Source organism: Antechinus flavipes, chromosome 1, assembly GCF_016432865.1.
Source record: "Antechinus flavipes isolate AdamAnt ecotype Samford, QLD, Australia chromosome 1, AdamAnt_v2, whole genome shotgun sequence".
Classification (NCBI taxonomy): domain Eukaryota; kingdom Metazoa; phylum Chordata; class Mammalia; order Dasyuromorphia; family Dasyuridae; genus Antechinus; species Antechinus flavipes.
In genome coordinates this window covers 160,906,026-160,932,349 of record NC_067398.1, presented here as the reverse complement: position 1 = coordinate 160,932,349, position 26,324 = coordinate 160,906,026, and the positions used below count along the sequence as shown (strand labels likewise).

At 36.6% G+C, this 26,324-nt stretch overlaps 1 protein-coding gene across 1 annotated transcript in view; it reads left to right on the top strand.

Moving 5' to 3' along the window:
* Nucleotides 1-13,769: 13,769 nt before the first annotated feature.
* HEXB (hexosaminidase subunit beta) overlaps nt 13,770-26,324 on the top strand; it is a 29,115-nt gene continuing 16,560 nt past the window's right edge. Inside the window, exons 1-5 of the mRNA XM_051992216.1 lie at nt 13,770-14,086; nt 16,208-16,353; nt 20,436-20,501; nt 23,937-23,983; nt 26,098-26,208. Of these exons, the coding sequence (XP_051848176.1) occupies nt 13,872-14,086; nt 16,208-16,353; nt 20,436-20,501; nt 23,937-23,983; nt 26,098-26,208 (585 nt within the window). The 5' untranslated portion in view covers nt 13,770-13,871. The remainder of the gene's footprint in view (nt 14,087-16,207; nt 16,354-20,435; nt 20,502-23,936; nt 23,984-26,097; nt 26,209-26,324) is intronic.

Below are 26,324 nucleotides of genomic sequence, written 5' to 3'. Positions count from 1 at the left end.
CATATTTACCAGCACATAAGAGCAGTGATGAGAGACTTGATCAAAAAGTGTTTATTAAGCTCCTGACTGTGCACATCATTTTGCTAGAAACTGAACATACAAAGAAAGGAAATAGTCCCTACTCTCAAGAAGTTTTCATTCTGTGAGGGAACATAATTTCTATATGAGTATATAAAAAAGAAAATCATATGTAAGATGTGAGTGAGTGTCCAGGTAAGATAGTCATGTTCATATGGGTTGTTTAAACATTGATAATGTAAACATAGTTCTCAGATAACAAAGACTGGTATTTCTAGAATCTGGTTGACTTCATTCCAAAGATGACTAGTATTTTTCTCTCAAGGTTAATAATAGGCAAAGGAATATCGTAAAGCACTTGCTACTTCCTTGCCTATCCCTATAAAAGGATATGGGGCTAGAATTATATCTTTCCTCTAAATATTGCTATTTTACACAATTTTAGTATACAATTTAATCAAAATCATAGCTCATGAGCCAACATTCATGATTTTAATTCTACCCAATCAAAGGATGCATTATTTCAAAGCAAAAAGTTTTAAACAAAAGCTATAGCAAATAACATAAGATCCACCTACATACACATGTAATACACATATGGATTTCCTCATCTTAGTATGAAAACATACATGGAGAGAACACATTCAGAAAAATACATGGAAAAAAATATGTGTATGTATGATGAAGTATATATGAACATTAAGAATGCATATTAGCAATGGACAGATGTAATACATAATTATCAGGTACATATATAATTAAGATAAATGCATGCAGGGTCAAGGCAAATCTAGCATCTGACGCTGCAGAAATACTTATATTCTCTGGTGATGACATTATGCTGTTCTCTTTTGGGTGTTAAATGTATATCCTTTGTCTCATTGTATCTGCTTTATCTCCTGTTAGTCTTGTGATCAGTAAGCTGCTCTTAACTTCCATGTATTGGGGTACAGAATGGGACAGTTCTAGCATGGTGAGTACTAAATAATAGCATAAAAATGAGATTGATTATAACAGAAAGGAAACTATTCATTGCTTGACCAACTCACAATTCAGGAATACTGCTGAGGAAACATATTACATGGTTTGTGTCAGATAGGTGTTGGACTCCAGAAATAAAATGAGAAATATATTTTGGAAATGACTAATGTAGGAATTTATTTTGTTTGTGCATATTACAAAGATTGTTTTCCTTTTTTTCCAATTTGAGTAATGAGAGAGAATTAGTGCTTACTGTTAGGAAAAAATATTCTAAAAGTTCTTTTTTTAAAAAATTACTCATTGCTTATTCATCAGAATAATGTTATTCTGTTATTCTTAAATCAGCTGATTATGTGGAAAACTACCAACTTGTTAAAGAAATAGTCTAAATTAGTACAAAGCAAGAGGAAAGTTATGGAATGTAATTAAAACAATCCCAATTATAATGTCAAAATGAATATAAATGAAGAAAAACATAAATATTGATTATAATAATTTTGTATCCAAATGGAACTCCTGAAAAAATTCTATCATGGCAGGCAGAGAGCTGCAGTGTGGGAAATGGAGAATGGTGATAGCCAGGTGAAGAATGGCACTTCAGCACTCAAACTTAAAAACCTAAATCCATAGGCTCCAAGGTCCCTAACACTGCTGGATGACACCCCAGAAAGCCCAGAAGATCCAGCATTCAAAATCTGGAAGATCGAAGGGCTCTAAACCCTAGAAAGTGGAGAATGAATATAGCTGAACAAGAGACCATGCTCCCCAACCAAAAGCACAGGAGGAGATGGAGTTTTACCCTGACAAAAAGACCCATATTAAGAATAAAAGAGACAGATAAGGGAATAGAAGAAAATATGGATTTGTATTTAAAAATTACTGTAAATCAAGAAACCCTAAAACAAGGCTCTTAATCTTTTTTCGTTATTATGAATCCCTTTGGCTGCCTAGTGAGACCTATGAACCCCTCTTCATGATGTTTTTAACAAATGCATAAAATATATGGGATTACATGTTCAAATACAGGTAGATGATTAGGTAGATGTAGATATGTATATAGATAGAGATAAGTTAAAAAGTTAACAGATCCCACATTAAGAATATGTGTTCTGAAAGAAGGTAACAACTGCACAGACTCAAAGGAAAAAAAAACAAAAAAAAACTTTCCACAAAGAAGAATTGAACAAAAGATGAAAAATGAAAGCTCTAGAGAAAAGAATTCAAAAGAGAATAAATGACTTAGTAACAAACTTTTTCAAGTAATGGACTAAAAACTAGAAGAAACCAACCAGAAATAAATCAATAGTGATTTTTTATTATTTTTGTTGTCAGAACAAAATTTAAAATTGGGAGGACATTAAGAAAATATCTTGACCTGAAAAAAAAAACAACAAAAATTATAATTTAAAAATCATGGGACTCCTTCAAAAGAATAATAGCTATAATATATGTAGAATCTAAATGCCAGACATTGTACAAAGTGCTTTACAAATATTTCAGTTTATCTCACAATTACCCTGTGATATAGGGATTATCTCCATTATATCATTGAGGAAACTAAGATAAATAGGGATTCACTGTCTTGCTACTTAGCTAGTATCTGAGGAAGGTTGTGAATTCTGGTCTTCTTGGCCACTAGGTCACTTAAGTTAACATTGCCCTCTCTATTCCTAACACTAGAGGAAATAATGTCTCCCATATATAAGCTTGTTTCTGGGAAGTGATCTTAGACTCAATGATTTCCACATAGCATTCCTCTGTTCCGACTTGAGTTCCAAAAGCAGGATAGGCACAGGATGTGCTGCTAAACCAGATTCCTCAGGTCATTCTGTCTCAGAATACAAGGCTGTGCTGCAATTTCCAGAATTCTGGTCGTTATTTTCCTGACCATCCAAAATTCACAAGTTTGTAGCCATCTCCAGTCTCCTTTATCTAAAAGCGGTAATTAGTAGATACAAACACCGACAGAAGCAATCAAGGTCACGTATTCACAGCATCATGCTGGCTCTGGGTTAGAGCTAAAGACTTCATTGTGGGGCTTGCTAGTGCCTTTTGAAGGCTTCTGGATCCAGGCAGCCTACAATTCATCTCTTTAGCATTCATTTAGCAGACCAGAACCATTTATAACCTATCTGCACATGCTCTAAATCCAGAGGTAGGACTGAACGAGATGAGGTGAGATCTTTCAAGACAGTTGTGAAAATCGAGTAAGGCTTCATCTACTTCAGAGTTGGAGTAGGCCTGAAGGACTTCAAGCATTGAGTCAAGGGCATACTTAAATCCCCTTCCTGCTATCCTCCCATGACGTCAGCATATCTCCCTATTTCAGTCAAATATGGTCAACTATGTACTTATTGGTCAAGTTCAATTTCTTGGGTAGTTCCCTCGTTTAGAATCTAAGATCCTCAGCCAATAAGGATGAGGGTCAGTGGTGGGAGGGGGTATTTGCGTCAGGGATTAAAAGTGCTGACCCTGGCCCCATGGGGCTTCTTCCCTTTGATTGTCTGTTCGATGGGGGGAACGCCCTTCTCGGGAGAATGTATAATAAACTTTGCTTCGCTTCTAGAGGTCTCTCCAGCTTTTTTATTAAAATGGTGACCCCTCACCATTTCTGCACCACACAGGACTATAATACCTTTCTAAAAGCAGGCTCCCCAGTCTCTTCCATTTGGGAAATATAAGCTGTACCCACGTCAACCTTCCCCACTTTTACATTAACTTAAAGAATTCATCTGACTTAAGTCAGTGAAACTTAGTTTTGAAAACAACTCCTCTTCTCATTTCCTCTTCCTAAACTGTAAGATCCACGTACACCCCTCAATACATAAAGAAAAGCAATATATTCAAATTTTAAAAAAATCCACAATACTCCTCACATATTCATAAATAGGACCTTTTGGATGAAATTTTTTCAGTTTGAGACTAAATCACATGATCCCTATTCCCAGAGCCAGAAGATGAGGCCTTGAACCCTGAGATGCAGGAAGTTAGTAAAGTTACAGGAAGTGATGTGATCTAAAGGAAACAGACACTATCCAATGAAAATAGAGACTATGGTCTCTATTGCTTCTGTCTTTGTCTTCTCAGTATTGGGCATATTGCCTTGAAGAGAGAAACAGATTACCCCAGTGTTCTCCTTCCTGCTGGTCAGATCAAGCACCTGTCGGGAGCTGCGATGCCTCCTGAGTGTGCTGGGCCTCTCCCTGCAGGGACTAAATAAGTGCTTTCTCTTTGTACCTGAAGTTGTCTCTGATTAGTTAATTTGGGAAAAGGGGTCTTGCACCCCTCCCGCACATACACGGAAAGCTTTCTGTCCACAAAATACAGCTATCTGCTGAGAGACAGTGATACTGAGACATTTGCTGTGAAAATGTAGACTTACTGAGCAAAAGGAGATAGAGTGTGGGGAAAAGGGAGGAAGGGGGAGAGACAGGCACAGGCACTTACTATATGCCAGCTACTTTACTAAATTCTGGGATATAAACACAACCAAGTCAAGTGGTCCTAAGGACCTTAAGGTCCCTGAGCTCAAGAAGTTTATATTCTCTTCCAAGAAGACAATCAATAAAGAGAAGAAAGGAAGGTTGGAAGACTGGCTGGGCAGGAGATATTTTGTTGAAAGAGGAGATTCTTTGCCTCAGTTGCTACCTAGCCTTAGGCCAAGATCTCCCATTGCATCCAGGGCCATCTCCAGTCCTCCTGATCTATATCTAACTGCTGAGGGCTAAATCAGAGTCCTCCAATTGACTCTGGAGGGGAAAATGAGGTGGATGACCTTGCACAACCTCCAGCTCACTTAAATCCAGTTAACTTGCATGTCATAACATCACTTTCATGACAACTACAGAGACTTACAACTAATTTTTTAAAATTTTATTAAAGCTTTTTTATTTACAAAACATATGCATGGGTAATTTTCCAGCACTGACCCTTGCAAAACTTTCTATTCCCAATTTTCCCCTCCTTCCCCCTCTCCTCTCCCCAGGTAGCAAATAGTCTGATGCATGTTAAATATGTTAAAATACATATTAAATCCAATATCTATATCTATATCTATATCTATATCTAATATATATATATATATATATATATATTTATACAGTTATCTTGGTACACAAGAAAAATCAGGTAAAGAAGGAAAAAAAAACCTGAGAAAGAAAACAAAATACACATATCCAACATATAAAGGACTGCTTGCCATCTAGGGGAGGGGGTGGAGGGAGGGAGGGGAAAAAAATTGGAACAGAAACGAGTGCAAAGGATAATGTTGTAAAAAAAATTAATTAATTAAAAAAAAAAAAAGAAAAACAAAATACAAACAAACATCAACAGAAAAAGTGAAGATGCTATGTTGTGCTCCACACTCAATTCCCAAAGTCCTCTCTCTGGGTGTAGATGGCTCTCTTCATCACTGAACAATTGGAACTGGTTTGAATTATCTCATTGTTGAAAAGAGCCAAGTCCATCAGAACTGATCGTTTTATAATCTTCTTGTTGCCGTGTACAATGATCTCTTGATTCTGCTCATTTCATGTAGCATCAGTTCATGTAGAGACTTATAACTGAGAAGACAGAAGTTGGCCTATCAAAGCCCAAGGTGATTCCAAAGGTATACTACAATTTTCTAGCAGGGCAGGAATAGAGATAAGGACTGGATAGAGTAAAAGAAAGAGGCTTAAGGCAACAAGTGTATTTTATTATCTTTTGCCTCTAACTTATATCTTCTTGATTACAGATAGTATGAGGAATTAGGAGCACTAATTCTATTTTGTGTGTGTATGAACTTTGAGGTTGTTCTATATGATTGTCCTAATTATTTTGATTTTTTTTAGTTAATTAAACATTCTCTATAACTGTTTTATATTCCCTTGTTTTCTGTTAGAGGTAATTTGCTAATAAAATAGGTAGGAAAAGACACAATGTTGCTCCACAAGAGATTTCCTTGTTGACTAAGAGTTTATTGGATATCATAAAATGAAGGTATGAGCACTAAAGGGAATCTAGTGTCTGCGAGGCCTTCAACAAGCTCTTAGTATGGATAATAGGCCATATACCGGAATAGATTTTTACTTCATAAGAGCTTGTTAATTGATGCAACTGTTTAAAAGTTAAATGTTTTGTCCACCTATATAGATTTCTTATATTTGAAATTATAGTTATCTTCCCCTATCATAGTGCATTGTTTGTAATTCCTATTTTGTATTTTTCTTTTGAAATGAGCTATAAGTAACACAGTCTTGTATGGGGTGTCAAGAAGTTAGGTAAGAGAGAAAGAAGCAAAAAACCACTGAAGTGGGCATCAAGATTTGATGGCAGTAGCAAAAGAAGTGAAGGAGGTACTTAGGATTCCAGATGCCATAGAGTGAGGAAAAAAATTTGGATATGAAATCAGAGGGCCTGTGTTTACCTGTGTCACATTTCACAAGTCACCCAGCTTTGGTGGACTTCTGTTTTATCTATAAAATGAGAGCATTGGGCTGGGATGGTTTAGTTCACTTCCAAGTCTTAATCTATTTGTCTATGAACTCTGAACCCCTAAAGCTAAAATAGGAAGAGAAGAAAGCATCAATACTAGTCATCATGGATCACAGCAGGTATTTAAGAAGTAACAGAAGATAAAAAGGTCTAGAACAGAGATCAAGGCTACATTGATAGGAGCCAGAAAAGTTGCTAGATAGGCCTAGAGCTAAGGGCTAAATTTCTTATCTTCTGCACTTTTCTTATTCTAACTTCTGTTAATATAACTAACTTATTGTTCTATTTAAATTCTTTGAGGGCAGGGATTGAAACATTTTTCTTTCTTCTATATCCCTTAATATTGTTCTAATGCCCTAATGGAAGCTTAATGAATCATATAGTCCTGACCTTGATGAATTCATAAAATAAGAAAAATCCATTAGATTGGAGACTGTGGTCTCTAATGCATCTGTCTTTGTTTTCTCAATGTTTAGCATTGCCTTGCAGAGAGATAGAATATTTATTAATTGCCCTATGCCAGAGACTATGCTATGCATTTTGGAATAAAATACAGGAAAATAAGGTGGTTCCCACTCTCAGGGATGACACATTCTAAAAGAGGAAGCCTAAACATGAAACAGATTTGAAATAGGTGGGGAGAAGGAGGGAGGTGTTGTGCCACAGTTCTCTTTTATTGTCCTGACTCAGTTTCCCTGAATTGTTCTGCCTCAGTTCCTAATTGTTCTGGTCAATACTGCAACACCACCCTTTCCTCCTAATCATGATGATCCAGATAAGAAGAAGACCTATCTTAAACATTATTTCCTCCCAAAGAGGACACAGTTTACATTAGGGCCTTTCTAACTCTTCCCCACAGATTAAAGGGGACACAATTAACATCAAAGTGACAATAGTAGTAATATAACACTCCACAAAGTCATTGACAAATAAAGCTCTTCCCAGCAGACCCACACCTACCTTTCTAGCCTTATTAGATATTACCACCCTTCACACACACTATTATCCTACAAAACCAGCTTTCTTAAAAAACTCAATATATTTATCCCTTCCATGTCAAGGGAGTTAGGGGAATACCCTCCCTTCACACTTGAGAAGTCTGAATTATTATAGTATTAAAAGATAAAATATGTAGATGTTACATAATATTATACATACATTTTATGCATTTCTATGTCTGGCATTTGACTGTTGTCTGCAGCTTCTGCAAAACTCTCTCCAAATTCTTATTTAATTTTTTATGTTGACCAGAGATAGAATGAAACCATGATGGGGAAAGTCATATGTAGAAATGATGAGGTGTGAGAATTGAGGATAAAATATCCCCTAACAGCAATGAGATCCCCTTTGGTTGGTGGCAGGAAGAATTCGCAAACCCCAATAAATACAGGCTAGAGATTTGTGGCAAAGAATGAGTTTATTTACACTAAGAAAACAGTATGCTAAGACAGCAAACTCTTGATTAGGAATTTAGCAAAGATGGGTTTACACTGAGAAAAAACTATCTTCACCAGTGGGTAAAATTCTGTTAGGACTTCTACAAAGATGGTTTGACAAACCTTGGGTTATATCAGATTAGTCTTGGTCTGCAGCTGGGAAGCAGTTTGAGTAACTATGCCCCAGGCCAAGATTTCCTATTGAATGGGATTACTTAGTTGGGGAGTTGTCTGGGAAGACTGTGGCAGGGAGGAGTTGAGAGTCAGGATCACCCTTCCCCCCAAAGGAGATACAGTTTACATCAGGGCCTTTCTAACCCTTCCCTCATAGATTAAAGGGGACACAATCAGGAGGAATAACTTTTCTCCTCTGCCAGTCTCTGTACCTTTACTGGTTGTCCCCCATGCCTACAATGCCCTTCCTTCTCACCTCTTCCTTTCAGTACTTCAGATGCTACCTTCCAAAAGGATTTTTTCTCTCAACTAATACTTCTGCCCCAGATTACATTGTGTTTATCATATGTGTTCCCTTTAATCTGTAAAATTAATCATTCTGAAATTGTATCCTCTTTTGATCTGTAAAAGAAGAGAGATTGGAGACTCCCAAGAGTCTATGAGAGAGCATATCCTCCTGGTTAGGCTTTTCTAAGGCAAATCACTCCATTGATCTTTTGGAGATGCAGACCCTTTTCAGGAAATTCCAGAAGTCTTCAAAGTGATTTTCATTCAATTGGAGATCTAGGCCTGGAGACTTTGGCTTTCTTTTCAACCTGAAACCTAAGCATCAAGATTCCTTATTAAAAGGCAATTTTAAATTCACTTCTTTGCAGAATGTCCAAAGTAGTATTTGCCCCTTTAGCGTAGCTGCCAGAACCCTGCTCACTGAAAAGACATTCTGTTCTCAGTGGGAAAACCTTTTGCTATTTCTCTGCCACAGAGGAAGTCAGTCTCCCTAGTAAAGTTGACCTCTGCAGTGCCAATAAAACTTCCTTTTTTCTATTTATATTTCGGGTTCATGAATTCTTTCACGAAGGACCTGCACGGACCAAAAGAAGATTTCTACAACTCTCTTGAATGCCACTAGAACCCCATTAGTATCTTTAAGTATTTGTGCATGTTTGCCTCATTAGAAGGTTCCTAAGTACAAAGATTGGTTTGTTTTTGTCTTTGTATCCCCAGCTTCCAGTAGAATATGAGATGCCAAACAAGATTTTAAATAAACAGTTGATTGACTGATTGAATTATTCTCAGATGTTTTGGTCTCCAAATTCCTTTGGACCAAATTTTCTTAAACTGTGAGTCTAAATCCCACATGGGATCTTGTAAATGAATTATGATTTATTATCAGTGAATTTTTGATTTATATATCTATTTTATATACTATATACCTCAGGTCATGAAAAAATTTCTAGGGCAAATAAGGGTTGTAAGTGGAAAAAGTTTAAGAAGCCCTGCTTTAGACATTTAAAAATTACTGAAGATCTGCCCAAATGCTTTTGCTTCTATAGTTAAGTAGATAGATATTAATTTGATGATATTAGAAATTAAAACATCTTATTATTATGAAAATAGTTTTGACCTTGGGAATCTCATGAAAGATCTTGGGGAACTCTGGGACTCTGGACCATACTTTGAGAACCATAAATAAATATTTGTGCAAATGAATTGTTCCAGAGAACAAATTCTTATTCAATTCAACTTGACCTTTCGAACATTGCTATAATTGATGGTATAGGTGTCTGCAGTATATTCATATACAATATAGAATATGGAAATAATATAAAATAACATCAGAAACAAATGTGCTGAATGCATGCCCCTGATGCCCACCACCAATATACTAACAAGCCAATAAGAAGAAAAAACAAGTTTCCTTTGTCTGTTGAAAATAGATTTTGATCCTGTAAAACCATCCTGTCTCAAAGTCCCCTTCCTACACTATAGAAGCTTGGGGAAGGAGGGTAGAAAAGGGAAGAGATGGCTTTCAGTTTAGAAAATTGCATATACTGTTCGAGATGATGTCAATTAGTTTTGTCAAACTGGTTTCTTTTTCCTCCTTTAAAAAAACCTTATTTACAAAAACCTTATTTATTATTACAAGGCTTGGCATACTGAGTAGGAGAACGACTTTGAGTTACATTTCTGAGTTTCTGTCATCTTTCTTGGACCCACGCTGATTATTGTCTCACTATCCAACTGCCTCCTAGCTAGATTAGATAAAAAAAAAGTTTTAATCATTTATACAAGTACAAAAGTAGGCAGGGTGTTTCACAGGAGATAATCATTTACCAAATAACTTTGTGTAAGATCTTGAGAGAAATGCAACAATAAATAAAATAACTCTCAAAGAGAGGACAATATAGTACAACAAAACACAGGTAAATATTGCAAAATTAGAAATGGGCTTAGTGATGACACACCTGAGACCTCAAATACTGAGTATGTCCTCAGAGCAAATGTATACTCTTCTGATTATGCTTATCCGGTGCCATGTATGAGTCCAGCAAAATACACAAGATCCTCATCTCCACGTATTGACTGACCCAGCATTCCAGCCCAAATGCCCTGTCACCTCTATGCCTTGCTCTGCTGGGTTCCATAAAATAGGCACTCCCCTCTCCCCCAACCCACTCTTTAATATTACAGGTCCTAAAGGTTCACAGGTCTTAATTATCCTAAATTCTTCCCTAAGCCTATGAATTCATTTATTGTCTATAGAGGTGAAAACCTCTTCCAACTGTTCACACATTTAAAATAACCTGACTTTCTCTAGAAAATACAGCTTCCAGAATATCCTCTGGCAGGTCCCCTCTACACACACACACACACACACACACACACACACACACACACACAAGCTCCTTGAGAGCAATAATTGTCTTTTTCTTACTTGTATCTGCAGTACTTAGCACAATGGCTGTGAAGTGGGAGGAAAATTGTTCCCTTTACTGAAGCTGTGTTCCCTTGAAGATTATCACTCTGAAACTGTGTTCCCTTTATTGAAACTATATTCCCTTTAAGATTATCACTCTGAAACTGTATTTCCTTTTGATATGTGATCCCTTTTGGAGTCTCAGCCCCTCCTGGGGAAGACATATCCCCCGCCCAGATAAGTTCTCTTTCTGGGATGCCAGAGCCTTTGATTCAATTAGAAATCCTGGTCAAAAAGCACCCCTTTGAAGTGTTGTTAATTCCAACAGGAGATTTGGGTTGGAAACTGTAAGCATCTAGGCTGGGAAACTTGGCTTCTTGAAGCCTCAGGACTCCTTTTAAGGGCAGTTTCTGAACTCACTCCTTGCAGAGGCCCAAGCAATTTGCTAGGACTCTGCCTGATGAGAAGGCATTCTTTTCTCAGTGCCAGACTCCATTTCCCTAGTAGGACTTTGCCACTATAGAAGTCAGTCTTTTAGAAAACTGGATATCCAAGAATAAATTTTCATTTTGCCATTAATAATTTGGGATAATTGAATTCTTTCACTATGAATCTGTGGGCTGACCAGAGGGGATTTTAACAATTCTCTTATTGCCACTAACCTCATCACCACCAGGAATTGAGGGGATATAAACTTCATCATTTTTACTTTCCTTCTTTCCAAGTTTTGATCTTATTATTAATTCATTCTCATCTACCCTTGACTCCCTTGCTCATTTGGCTTCTCTTATTCAGACTTTGGCAAAACTCAATCTTGAATCATACCCATCAACTACCTTCTGTGCTTATATTCTCTATAATAAATGCTACTGGAGGAGGGACTGATACTAGACTCATAATATGGAATTTCAACTGGGATCCTCAGTAAACAATAATAATTTTATTATTCATTGATGATTAATGCTATCACATGATTTACGGTGGCTGTTCCAAACCTTTCCTTTTTGTGCTTCCAACATCATTCCTACATCTGGTTTCCTTTCTCAATAGTCACTTCACCTTTTTTTACTAAGAAAAATAATCTGTCAGTAATTCCTAGAAAAGAGCATCATCTAAATATTTCAAAACAGAGAAAAAAAGAAAATTCAGAAAGACAAGCAAATCAATGCATATACTTCGGTACTAAATTTAATATGTACTTTAAAAAACAAGCTGTATAATAAATTGTTTCAAATACACTAATTTTTTTTGTCCTTTATATTTAGAAAAGTTCATGTTGTTTAAGCTCATTTTTGTTAAGTTAGAGAAAACAGAATGTTTCCTTTGTATTGTAGACCATTACTTCCCACTAGGTTGTCTCTGGTTTTTTGGATTCCTTCTTCTTTCCTGGTACTTTATCTACTTCCCCCTTCCTTAATAATATTCAAGATTCTATCCAAGGTCATTTTTTTTTTCTGTGTGTGTGTGTGTGTGTGTGTGTGTGTGTGTGTGTGTGTGTGTGTATTAAATCTTTCCAAGATTTTATCTGTTCTCCTGGGTTTGATTATAACTATCCAGATAACTCTTAACTCTATATAAATAAAGCTTTAATCTTTTGAAAGCAAGAAAGAAAGTTTTGAAAGGTAAAGTTATTACCACTAATGGCTACAAATCATCTAAATATCCTGTACAATTCTCCAACTCAACATATATTTGAAGCAAAAGTCAATGTTTTCAGATCTCTAAACCTACAACTCCAATTTTTTTTTTATTTCTGTTGAGGGTACAGTCAGTAAGCTTTTGAAGAATTTATTATGAACTAGACACTATTTTTCTAGTCATCTAAGTTTATAACTTTAGACTTATTCTCAATCTTCCTCATAGCCCTTCCCCTCCATATCCAAAGAGCTGCCATTTGGCTGATTTTTCTTTCTCTCAAATCTATTCTCTCTCCACTTACACTTCTACCGACTTAAAATGGGACCTTATCACCTTTTATTTATGTCATTGTAATAGCCTCCTAATTAGTTCACTTGCTTTTACTTTCTCCCATTCCAGTCTATCTCAACAACTGTCAAAATAATGTGGCTCTAACTATCTCAGAAGGCCTCATGGAGGAGGTAGCATTTTGAGCCCAGTCTTCAAATAGGCTATCAAGAATCAGAGAGTGGATATCAGGATGTAATCTTATGAACAAGACACAAAAAAAGAGATCACAGGCATGGGCCTAGGACACAAAAAATGTGCTTGGAAGATAATTTCCTTTTCAGCAGAGGAAGAAAAGACAATAATACTTAATAGTAGAATATAAGCAGAGATCTGCAGGTAAATGCTTAAAAATCAGCCTCTCAGAGTGGGAAAAATATGAACAAAAGACACTTTTAAATTTGTTCTTTGTTTCTTTTCTGAACAATAAATCAAGCCCTGATTTTGTAGTACTTACAAACTGCCTAAGTGAAAAAGATCACGTTGAAAATTTTAAAATCAGCTTATTACTATGGGCTGACTACAAATCTTTGTGTCATGAGTGCCTAATGGGGAAAAAAAAATAACCAGATTTTTGATTCTATCATATATGGAGCATCAGGTGAAGGTCATAATCACTGCAGATCAGCGACTTCTGACGCAATGTATTCGTTTAGAGAATTGAACCGTTTGTCCAAAGTCTCAGAACACAGATAGGAAAAAGACGGGTTTTGCTATAATTTCCTGACTGGACTCTTAGCTTGGTGCCCACCAGGCCGAGCAGCCTTTCCATAAATTGCTTGGGTAATTGCTTAATTGAACTGAAACTAATCCTCCTTCACCCAAGGCATTGAAGAATTAGTCCCTCTGGGACAGAGACATAGGGGGGACATACGTCTCCAAAAGCAGTCCCAGATTCACTCCCATTTTTCTCTACACTCTTTTACGAAACACCCCTTTCCTCCCCGAAGCCGGCTTCCCTTTTTAGCTATCCGAGCACCAGATGAGTCACGTGAGGAAGGCGGGACCGGGCTGACGGGGGAGGATGGCGGGGGTTGGCCTTTGGGGCGGCTCCCGAATTTCTGCTTCCCCCCGGCCCGGGGAATAAGAAGCCAGGGGTCGGAAGGGTGCAGCAGGGCTTGGCGATGGCGGTCCAGGTGCTGCTGCTGCTGTCTGTGCTGCTCGGGGCTGGGATCCCGCTGGCCTCTGCCGCCCGCCGCCCGGCTCTTTGGCCCCTGCCAGTGTCCGTGCAGCTGTCACCGAAACTCCTGTACCTCGCACCCGAGAGCTTCGAGATCATTCACGGCTCCCAATCTTTCGCGGGCCCTGATTGCTTTCTCTTGCAGGACGCTTTCCGCCGGTGAGAATCCTGCAGCGCCCCGGGAGGGGGAGGGGTGGGTGGACAACCCGTAGCTAAGGGAGCCGGTGAGAACTCTGCAACTCCCCCGGGCTGCGGAAGATCAGACCGCGTCCACGTTCCTTCTTCCTAGGAACTCCATCTTCCGTCCTCCGCGCGCGGACGTTTGCAGCATCCTCCACCCGCCCTGCAGCACTTTTCTAGAGTGAAAGAGCAAACTGGAGCAGGTGTAGAGTGTTGTTGAGGCTGGAGCAACCGAGCCCACAGTCTCGAGCCTCAATAACATTAACCTACCCGACCTCTGTCTCAAGGGAAAGTAAGGGCGCAGCACAAGGTGGTCTGCGAGGTCCCTTCCAGTTCTGATCCGCTGTGAGCCTGTGAGGACAAATAACCTTTTTTGAACTTAGGTTTTCGAGGAAGTGTGTGGAGGTTAATACTATGGCTCAGCCTGAGAAGCGGAGCAGGAACAGAAACAAGGAGCCCTAAAAATTGGGAACCATCAATCTGTTGGGACTGACCTTCAGAGAGGTGCTCCATTGAATGAACTGCCCCTGAGCAGATCAGTGGCTGGTGGTTCTCCCCAACCTGTGAAATAAGTAATAAAAACATCTTTGGAAGGTTTTTAAAAATAAATTGAAGATGCATGGGAGAAAGGCCTTCAGTCAGGAGACAAATTGTGTTAAAAAGTGCTTACTTCCTTATCCTCAAGGGCTTAAAGGGCTTTCCTTTCATAAACATCTGTGATCACTGTAAATAGAACAGTACATTGAGTAAATAAATGTAAAATGAGTAAATAAACTTGAGAGATTAACTGATTTGTCCTTAACTATGTTAGGTAGAAAGTGTTAGAGCAGGGATTTCAATATAATAAGACTGTTTCCGTGATTTTATTGTACTGTCTTTGGTTATTGTTATACTTAAGAAGGACATTAAATTGGTGAAGTACCGACACAATGGGATAGTGACATACAACAAAATTGATGTGGAGGAGAATTCCACTCTTTGAAGAGTTTGCATATGGAAATAAAATTAAACTTGTTTTACTTGGCTCCTGCAGGTACCACTAACTAAAGTGAACTAAAAGGAACAGATTTTAGCGCAAGGAAAACTCTCCTTTAATTGTCCTGATTCCAAGAAATGGGCTGCTTGGGAAGGTTGGGAGAGTCCCATCATCGAAGGTCTGAGGAAGTTTAGCTGAGAGATTTGTGCTTCAGAGATTAAACAGACTAGATGGTCTTTGAGTACCTATCTCGGATTCTGTGATAAGTTACTTAAGTCATAGATCTGAAAGCTGAGTAAGTTTTAAAAATAATGCTTAAGTAGTGCTTTAAAAAAAAAAAAGGCTAGTATTCCAGTGCTATATTTAGACTAATCTAGAGAATTTCCTTACAATCTCACTTATGAAATATTTCTAATTAATCTCTAATTAGCCTGTATATTCAGAAGCAAACTGCTGATAGAGCAATCTATACCCCATTATTTTGTTGATGTCAATAGATAATAAAGCAAAGTCAAAGATAGTCAAAGATAGTCAAAAGAATAAGATAGTCAAAAGAAATATTTGTCTAGGACATAAACAATAATTCATCTAGAGTATGGCACATTATTTTTTACAGTTTATTGTTTGTTATTCAATCATTTCCAGTTCTTTGTAATTCTATTTGGGGGTTTCTTGGCAAAGCTATTGGAGTGGTTTTTCATTTCTATATTTAGCTCATTTTACGGATGAAGAAATTAAGACAGACAGGGTGGTGATTCACTCAGGGTTGTCCAGCTAAGAAGTGACTGGAGTCAGATTTGAACTGGGGAAGATGAATTCTTGACTTGAGGCCTGCTGTTGTATTTACTGTGCCACCTAGCTGCCTGATTTTATAGCCTAGAGATTTATGTTTTCAATCCTTTTTCTATTATTTCTTTCATGTTTAACATTTAATAATGTTTTTCTGAAATCATGTTCTCTGGTGATTTGGCTGCTAATAACAGAAGTTAGTCCACTAGAAGACCAGCAAATTTGATGGAGGCTAGTGTAAATCCTGTGGTATTGATGACTCTTTGTGTTCATAAATTTGAAATATGCCTGCAAAGCTGTTTCATCTGCTTGTTTAAATTTATTTCTCAACACAGCTATCGTGAGTATGTTTTTGGCTATTTCAAGAGTCCAGATCAGTATTCCAAGTCTTTTGTTGGAGCAGAACTACAACAACTTCGTGTCACAATTACCTCTGACTCAGATTGTGATGCTTACCCTAACAGCACTTCTGATGAGTCTTGTGAGTATCTTATTTTATGCAAGCTTTATAAGCTCTCTAGGAATGGCAGTGTGTGGAGCTAGCTATTATGTCCTCCCATTCCAGAAAGTCTGCCTGTTGCCATGTGCAAAAAGATGAAATATTAACTTTGACTTCATGGGTTCTTAATCCAATTAACAGAGAGCCAAAGAAACAAAAAGAGGAAAAACAGTGCCTTTCCATCATGTGAGCATGGTTTAGTATTTGGCATCAAAGAACTTGGGTTGAATCCAGTCTTCCTTTGCTATTATTTTTAATGTGTGATTCCTTTCAATTGCTAGTGTCATCTCTCCTAAAGCACTGTATATTTAATCTCTTTGCATTCATTTTCCTTATATACTTACATATGTATTTGATATCTTTCCATTAGAAATAATTTTCTGGTACAGAGGGATTGCAATCTTCATTCTTCTAATTTGGGGTCCCCAGCACCTAGCAAACCACAGGCATTTCTTCCTCCTTTCCTCCTTTCTCTTCCTTCTTTCTTTCAGGATTAAGTTACTTGCCCAGAGTCATACAACTAGCAGAGGCCAAATTTGAATGCAGGTCCTTCTGACACCAGTTCCACTACCAGAAGTTCTCTCTCTCTTTCTTTCTCTCTCTCTCTCTCTCTCTCTCCCTCTCTCTCTCTCTCTCTCTCTCTCTCTCTGTTTTCTTCTTTCTTTCTTTTTTTTTTTTTTATCTCCACTAGCATTTCTCAAGCCAGATTACATCTCAAATAACACATTGAGCAGGAGATCCAATTTCAAAGCAAAACAATTTTTTTAACAAGTAGATTACATTTTAAGAGGGAAACAACTTGTAAATATAAGATCCATATAGAACCAACACAGGATAAACAAGTCACCTATTGTTCCTGGGCATGGATTTCTTCGTTTGTTCAAGGGATTGAATTAAATGACTTCAAAATCTGAATCCGTGATCCTAATTTGTCCAGAAAAGCAGAATGGTCTACTGTAACAAGCAGTGTACTGAGGATTTAGGAGACCTGGATTGACATTTACTTATTTTCTTTTGCGCCTTCGTAGGTCATTCATTAATAAGATGGGTCTTCACCTTCGATGACCTCAAAGGTCCCTTCCAGCTCCAAATTTGATGATCACTCATCTCAACTCTGACACTGATTATATGATCTTGGGCAAGTCACAGCTGCACATTGGCCTAGAGAATTCTCTAAGGCTATAATTTGCAGAAAATTGCAGCATTAATAAAAGTTACTTATCTGAGAGTTCCTTCTATCCACTCTGGTCCTGTCCCTATCATCATGCTATCATCCTTATTTAGATGTAGAATAATAGCTGAACAGCTTGGTTAGTAGTAAGGATGGCCTGTACTTAAACCCTATCTCTGATATATGAAGTCTGGGGTACTCTGAACAAGTCACTGTAACTCTGAACAAGTCATTTTGCATCACTTTGTCTTTGCTTGTTTCTCTGAATTTCTCACATTCAGTATTTCTTATGGCAAAGTATTGTGTTATGTGCATTTGTTTAATTATGCCCTAGTCAATAAGTATAATATTTTGTTATAGATAGGGCCTTTCCTTCTGTGTTTTTTTTTTTTTAAACCATTTTGGGGCATATGCCCATCAGTGGGTTGAAAGGTATGTACATTTTAGCTATTTAGTATTTTTTTTTTTACTGATTCCATTTGATTTCTAGTATGATTGGATCATTTCAAGGTCTGCCAACAGTCTTTCAAGTGTTAGAAGAATTGTAGATTTAGAACTGAGAGATATATCAGAAGTCATTTAATCCAACCTCCTCATTTTTATAGAGAATAAAACTAAGAGCTAGGATAACTTGCCCTTGATCACATGGCAGTAGCTGATACACAGTCAGGACTGAAAGTCAGATTCTGTGACTCAGGCCCTCCAAGACTGCCCAAAGTTGATTTTTGGTAAAAGATAGATACCTACAAAATTAACTAGTTCCTTAAATCCAAATGATCCCTAATTATTTCTTCTGTGCCTAGGCATAGGAGAAATTTTCAGTAATGTTTGGCTATATCATCAGTGTTGTCCTCTTGTTCTGAGTCTTGAAATCTGAGTGTGAGATCATGATAGTCATTAAAGATTACACTGAGTCTTTACCTGTTTTAAATTCCAGTCATACTGATTGGATTTTGTAACACATACAATGAAAATACTTCTTTATATCCATGGCTTGATATCTTGAAACTAGGCCAGGAGGTGGTTGCAACATTGCATCCTTGAAGAATAGGAGGTTTTTGAAGTAGCCTATTGGATTTTTTTTTTTCACTTGAAATTTGGATAATTGTGTAATAATTCACTTCTCTTACTGGACGTTACTGCTCTATGTGACTTATTCCCTTAAGTAGAATTCAGGGCCTTTTCTAATATAACTATAACCTTCATCATTTCATGAAATATAATTAGCATACCTCATGAAATATGACAGACAGATGATTGCTGCCTTCTGACAGGTAAAAGGTATAAATATTTGCTCTTGACCTATGATGTGACAGTAAACTCCCACATAACTGTCAGTTCTTGCTAAATAAGTTGTGCTTAGCCCTTTGACTTCTGGTAAGTCCATACTAGAGTTGTAATGAGACCTTGGTCCCATTGTCACACAACCTGCTCCCCTCCCACAGGGGATTTTATACTAAGATGTCTCTACCTGTACTCACTAAGTTTTTTTCCTGGCTCAATTCTGATGCTACTTCTATACTATCATTACATTTTCATTTTGTGAAATGCTAAGTGGGTAATCAGCCATGATGAATCAACTTTTTTAAAAAATGGCCTTGCTATATAATAGCAATATAATATAATATAAAAATGTAATATAAAATATAAAAAATATAATATAAAATGGCCCTATACTATATAATATACTATATGAACTATAGGTTTTAGGGTGGTGATCACATAAAACTAACAATGACATCCACTTGAAACTAATTAAAGGCATATATTAACTGTTGTGCCATATGGTAATTAGAAAAGTATAGTATGAAAGTTATATAAACAACAATCCTATTAAGAAATATTTCTTTTGCAAAGAGTAATCTTTCTTTGTTTTTTATGTTTGTGTTATTCGTTCTCTGCTGTCTATATTGAGTGTCATTGTAGACAGTTTCTCTTGTTACCATGCTTTTTAGTGATCATCTTTCTCACATGAATACATGTCTATTTGAAAAGTCAGAGGTCCTGAACTCAACTCCTTATCAGCTGAGACTCCTTTGCCATACATAGAATCTCATACCATATCTCTTACATGTCCCAGGTCTGAGGTTTTCCTTGTCCTACCTATCTTGTCTTTACCTGTCTCTTTCATAGGGTAAGGGAAGTGAACCTGCCAAGTTCACCTTTGCCTTGGTCCTGCAAATGGGAAGGCTCAAAGCAGCAAAAATTTGAGACTGCAGAGACCCAAAAGTTGTCTCACCTCTTCATTTACAGATGAAAAACTGAATTCGCCAATAAGCATTTATGTGCAAAGCACCGTACAAATGCTGTGGATACAAAGATGAGTAAAATCATGGTCTCTAACTTCAAGGAACTCATATTCAATTGGAGGGGACAACATGCAAATAACTGTGTACATATAAAACACATACAATATAGAGAAGCATATTTGGTTGGGCCTAGCATGTAGCCAGAACAAATGGGATAAACAGCTGAGGGAGATGATGAACAGGACATGAAGGGCAAGAGAGTGTCACCTGGGTTCCCCAGAGCAACCAGCTAAGTACAGAGAGGCTCTTTAGAGGGCTGACCAATGAAGATTGACTGTCACTGGTTATGGGAACCCATCGAATGGTTTAATGTCTACAATTGAAGTATAGTAACCATTGTCATTCTTTTGGTAAAAAATTAATTTGAATTCCTGAGAATGAACTGAGAGCCACCAAATAAGTTTCCTATTCTTTTACTGTATTTGGAATATCACATAAACTATAGAAAGAACTTTATTCCTTTTTCTTACATCAATAAGATTTTTGAGTGATGTATAAATATATAATACCATAATAATGTGCCATAAGGATATTCTGTCTTATTTTGCTGAAGGGTTAACAGACTATGTTTTTCTTGACTGCAGATAAATTGATTGTTCAGGAGCCTATGGCAGTACTAGAAGCTAGAGAGATTTGGGGTGCTTTGCGAGGTAAGTAAACCCTTTAATTTTCATTCTTACCTTAGTTGAACATAAATGAGGCATTCTTTACAAAAATACAATTGCTACAATGTCAAGAGAAATTGAATAATGTTAAGAGTTTATGTGAAAAACATATTGGGGAGGGGGTAGTGTGATGTAGTAAAAAAAAAAATGCTGGATTTGAAGTAGAGAACATGTATGTTCAAATTCTAGCTGTGCCATATACTAATTGTGTGACTTTGTTGAAATCTTCTAACTCTTCTGGACTTCGGTTTCCTCATCTGTAAAATGAGGGAGTTGGACTAGAGGACCGTTATGATTCCCTTCTAACTCAAAAGCTATGATCCTATGAGACTTAAAATAAAAATAAAACCTGAAAGCTTTGGGGAAGTTCAAGCTTCAGCTGAACAGAATAGCATAACAGCCAAAAGATTTAATATGATTTGAATCTCTGTCTATAGTAGCATAACATATAGAAGAAAGATCATAGTCTTCTTCTCCTGTGCCCTGCCTGGTTAAAACACACCTAAAGTATTGGGTTTAATTCTGGGTCTCATATTTGAGGCCCTAGACAAACAGTAGGGTAAGGAGAACAAGTTCAGGAAGGAACTCAAAAAATACTGTATAAGGATTAGTTGGAAGTGTGTGATGTTGAGCTTAAAGATATGACTTTTGAGAGGAGAAATAGCTTCCTTCAAGTATCTTGAATAACAATTGTAACTCCAATTTATTTATTTAATAGTTCCTATGATAAGTTCTACTTTGTCATTCATTTTTCAGTTATTTCTGACTTTCCTTGACCCCATTTGGGTTTGGTTTGGTTTTGTGTTTTGGAGGCATACAGGAATTAAGTGATTTTCCCAGAGTCATACAGCTAGCCAGTGTTTGAGGCAGGATTTGAACTCCAGAACCTTCCTAGTTCCAGGGCCAGCACTCTATTCACTATGCCATTTATTAGTTATATATTATTAGTTATAAGTTATAAGTTAGGAGTTACTATTTATCATAGTAAGAATATTATTACCATAATATTGTTACTGTACGAAGGATATTGTTATTATAAGCTTGTGAGCTGGACCACTATTGAAGAAAAAAAAAATTAATGCTCTCTTCTAGGTTTTAAGTATGAGTCAGCCAGAAATTGATTTTTATTAATTTACTATCATTCCATATTCAAGCATCATTCAGCTTGGTTATTATAGAGAAAAATATTCAGACCTACAAGGTCCTGCTATACCTTGAACATATCTCCAGTACAAGATATTTTGAAGTAACATTTATAGGAATTTTAAACGAGGAAAAATGTCACAAAATGATAAAATGAAAGGTAAACATTCTACTTATCCAATAATGAACAACAATGACTTCATTTTTCCTGAAACTACTGCATGCTTCTTTGACTATTCCCCTTAAGATCTCTGCAGAATCAGAGACCCCCCTAATCCCTTTGAGAAATGGAGAAAGAAGGTACTCTTCAGGTGGGATGTACCACAGGTGTGCCAAAGCCAAATGATTGTTAAATTTTTAATGCAAGCATTTACACCCTGGAAATTGACAAAGACTGTACAAATCAGGTTTTGATTTATTTTTTTGACTATCTAGACTTAAAAAAATGATGGAAAAAAATGTTAATATTGTATTTTAAATTGAAAGTATATCCTGAGTATTTTTTTTAAGTCAATTATTAAACATTTACCAGCATACCACTTATCCTCTTATCTCTTCAGTGGGTGGGGATGGTTATGATTGAAACTGGCTATTGAGTATTTCTCCTTCTAAATTTAGTATCACCTTTAAATATTTTTTTAATATTTTGAACTGGCCATATGTGGTCCAAAAAGACCTTTATTATTATTGTTATTATTTATTTTAAAATTAAGTAAAAAATAAGAAAATAATTGTCATGTATACATCAGAATATGAGGATTCAGTATAAAGCAATAAATTTCTATTTCAAGAAAACCTATATAATAAATACTATCCATTGTTTTCAAAGCTGTCCAGATTTTTTAAAAAAATCTTGCTTCCTTGTAGGTTTTCTTTTGTTCTCTGCAGTTCATTTTTTTACTTTATTTTTTTCCTTTCCCCTCCTGTCCCCTCCCAAGACTAGGGTCAATTAGATATGTATATATGTGTATATATGTACATATATATTGATATGGACATAAATATCCATATCTGTTCACACATAAACATTGATATGTATAAACATACACATATATACATATGTACACTCAGACCCATATACGTAAGACTATGTTATGCTTGTTTCTACTTGACATCTATTTCTCTAATGGTGGATGGCATCTTCTTTCATAAGTCCAAGACTTTCCCTGTTTTTCAAAATCAACCAGCCCTAGGCAGCTAGGTGGCACAATGAAGAGCACTAGTCCTGAAGTCAGAGGACTCCAGTTCACATCTGGTTTCAGACACTTAACACTGTCTGGCTGTGTGACCCTAGGCAAGTCACTTAACCCCAATTGCCTCAGTTTAAAAAAAAAAATCAACCAGCCCATCATTTCCTAAATCACAGTGATATTCCAATCCAATCACATTTTCTCTGAAAGATTGTCTACAAATATTTTTCACCATATTTTTGTATTCCTTTTGTTCTTGGCTCACAGGTTTTACTTATATAGAAAATTTTAATTTAAATTCAGAATTACCCATTTACAAATCAACAATGCTCTCACCTTATATAGTTTAAGGTCTAATACTACTGAATATGCTTCTTTTACATATTTTTCCTCTGGTTTCATTGAACTTCCTGACCTTTTGTTCTTCTAATTAAACTTTTATTTTTCTAATTTACACTTTAGTAATTTAATTGGAATGGTATTATCTAAATATATATTATATATTACATATATAAAATTGTCATTTTTTTATTATATCGACTTTACCTACCCACAAAGAACAAATATTATTTCAGTTATTTAGATCTAACTTCATTTATATAAAAAGTGTTTTATGTTTCATTCATATGTAGGTAAACTCACTCTATTCACTTTACTAATCTATAATCATTTGTATCCTTTCCTCTTTCCTAATTTTTCCTCTCTATCCTTCTCACTGAATTCTTGTCCTTCCTCACTCCTCTGCTCCTATCCACCAGCGTATCCTCTTTTTTCTTAACCTGCCCACCCCTGCAAGAATCCCTCCCTTATCTTCTCACCTCACTAGATGCTCTTGCCCTCCTATTTCATCTTACAGAGTGAGAGTCTGAGAGCAGAGTAGGAAAAGACTGAAGCACCTATCATTGTCTAGGGACACCAAGCAGAGTTCTGCTGACTCCGGGAATATATTTAGTGGGTATATTTGTGTGTGTGTGTATAGAAAAACACATGACTTGGTTTGGGACTGATATTTGAACCCACTATACTGTCTATGCGATCTTGTGTTATAACTATATACTTATTAAGCTGTACATCTTGACTTTTCTAGGTTTGGAAACTTTCAGCCAGTTAGTTTACAGAGATCCTTATGGGGCTGTAAGTATAACTATCATATGTAAATTAAGCTGGTGCTAAGTTGAATGGTAATTGAATGAATGAGTGGAAGAGTCTTTATTAAGCTTTCTTTTTTTTTTTTTTTTTTGGTGACAAATGTACCAAGTGAGGTATAAAAATAGAAAATGGACGATTATCTCTGATCCCAAGGACTCAAACTTTAATTGGGGGAAACAACACTTAGAGGAGTTTGAATTTCAGGACAGATGTACTAAAGATAGAGCATTAGGGCAGATGAGAAAGCCCAGGGCTCTTAAGGGTGTATCACCAAGTCAATGTGGCAATGGGGCTGGGAGGAGGGAGGTATGTGTGTGTGTCTGTGTTGGGGGGTGGGGAGGCAGAGTCCTGCATGCTTCAGTTGGTAAGCCCTGATAACCTGCAATCTTTGAAAAAAAAAAAAGATTTCCTTTAGTGACTCCCAGCTCATCTGAGCAGTATCAGCAGCTCTGTCACTCTTCCAGTTTGGCTGCCTTGGGTCTGGTTGGGGGGGTAGGATCCGGATAGCGGACACCCTTGCTCTGGGCTCTTCCTTCTCTGTTGTGTAGGAATGAGGGGAGGAAAAGAAAGGGGGCAAAGCCTTCTACTGAGAGTTCAAGGGAGAAGTAGCAGAATACATGGCCCACCAGAGGAGTAAATTCAGTACTTGTTAAGGGAATGGCCTAAAGATGCACAAAGAGATTTGCATTCCCTGACTTGGGCAAGGAGTTGATTTATTTTGCCACATATTTAATAAATAGGAAGGGTTCTACTAAGGTAAAGTGGTGATAGACAAAATTATCAGAAATTCATGAGAAAAAGATTTGTTAAACATATAGAAGAAAGACCCTAAGTGTAGAAAGAGAAACAATAAAATGCTTTTATTATTATCTTGTTAAATGTTTCATTTACATAAATGTGAGGGGTGGGGGCAGCTAGGTGATAAAAAGTATCAGATCTAAAGTCAGAAGACCTGAGTTGAAATCTTGCCTGATTAGTTATGTGACCCTGGGCAAATAACTTAACCTGTTTGCCTCAGATTCCTCATCTGGAAATAGCATAGCATTCTAGTATCTTTGCTCAGAAAACCCCAAATGGGGCCACAAAAAGTCACATGTGGCTGAAACAACTGAGCAGGAGAGAGAGAGAGAGAGAGAGAGAGTGTGTGTGTGTGTGTGTGTGTGTGTGTGTGTGTGTGTACTGTTACACAATATTTTTATACATAAAACCATTTTAACTTATATTTATATTACATTTATATTTTATACATAAAATGTAATTTCTATATAAAATTTAATTGAAGTAATATATAGTTTTGTTCTATTATATTAATTATTATTATATTGCTATATAATTTGATTATAATTTATTTCTAATATATTATGTATATTATCATGGATTTCTTTTTTTTTGCTGAGGCAATTGGGGTTAAGTGACGTACCCAGGGTCACCCAGCTAGGAAGTGTTAAGTGTCTGAGACCATATTTGAACTCAAGTCCTCCTGACTTCAGGGCTGGTCCTCTATCACTGCACCACCTAGCTACCCTATGTATTTATTTCTTAAAAAATAAACTATGTATTACAGTTCACTGTCTCTTAGACAGTTTTCTCTTATTCCTTATTTATTAAAATGTTTGTGTTTGTTGTAACATAATTATCAATACAAAAGAAAATTCTTGAAAAGAGCTGTTATATAGACTGAATTTTGAATGGTTCATTTTTCCAGTATTTATTTATTGCAAGTGTACAATGGTTCTTAAACTCTTATCTCAGAATTCCTTTATGCTCTTATTACTAAGGACTTCCCCAAAGAGCTTTTGTTGTGTGAATTATATCTATTAATATTTACCATATTAGAAAGGAAAGTATCTTAATATTTTTATAAAAAATAGTTTTGACCTCAAGGATGCCTTAAAAGGGTCTTGGGGAAACTCTGGTATCTCGTACCAGATTTTGAGAAGGTTTGATCTAAAAGAAATGGCAATAAAGGTTTACTTTATTAAGGTGGTAGTTTTGAGCCCTAAGTGATTCCTCATCCAGCTAGCATAGCTATTTTCCAGTGTAGAAATACCAAGTTGAGGGGGAAATTTTCTTAATTCTGTGTTGTTGTTTATTCATAGTATTTAATCAACGAGTCAGAGGTGATTGACTATCCAAGGTTTCATTTTAGAGGAATTTTAATTGACACATCCAGACACTATCTACCAGTAAAGACCATTCTTCAAACCCTGGTAAGTTATTGTTTTGTTGTTCTTTTTAAACCATACAAGGAACTGTAGCTCACATTCATAATAGCTCAAATATCTATAGCTCTCCAAGGTTAATAGTGTTTTTCCTTACAGAAACC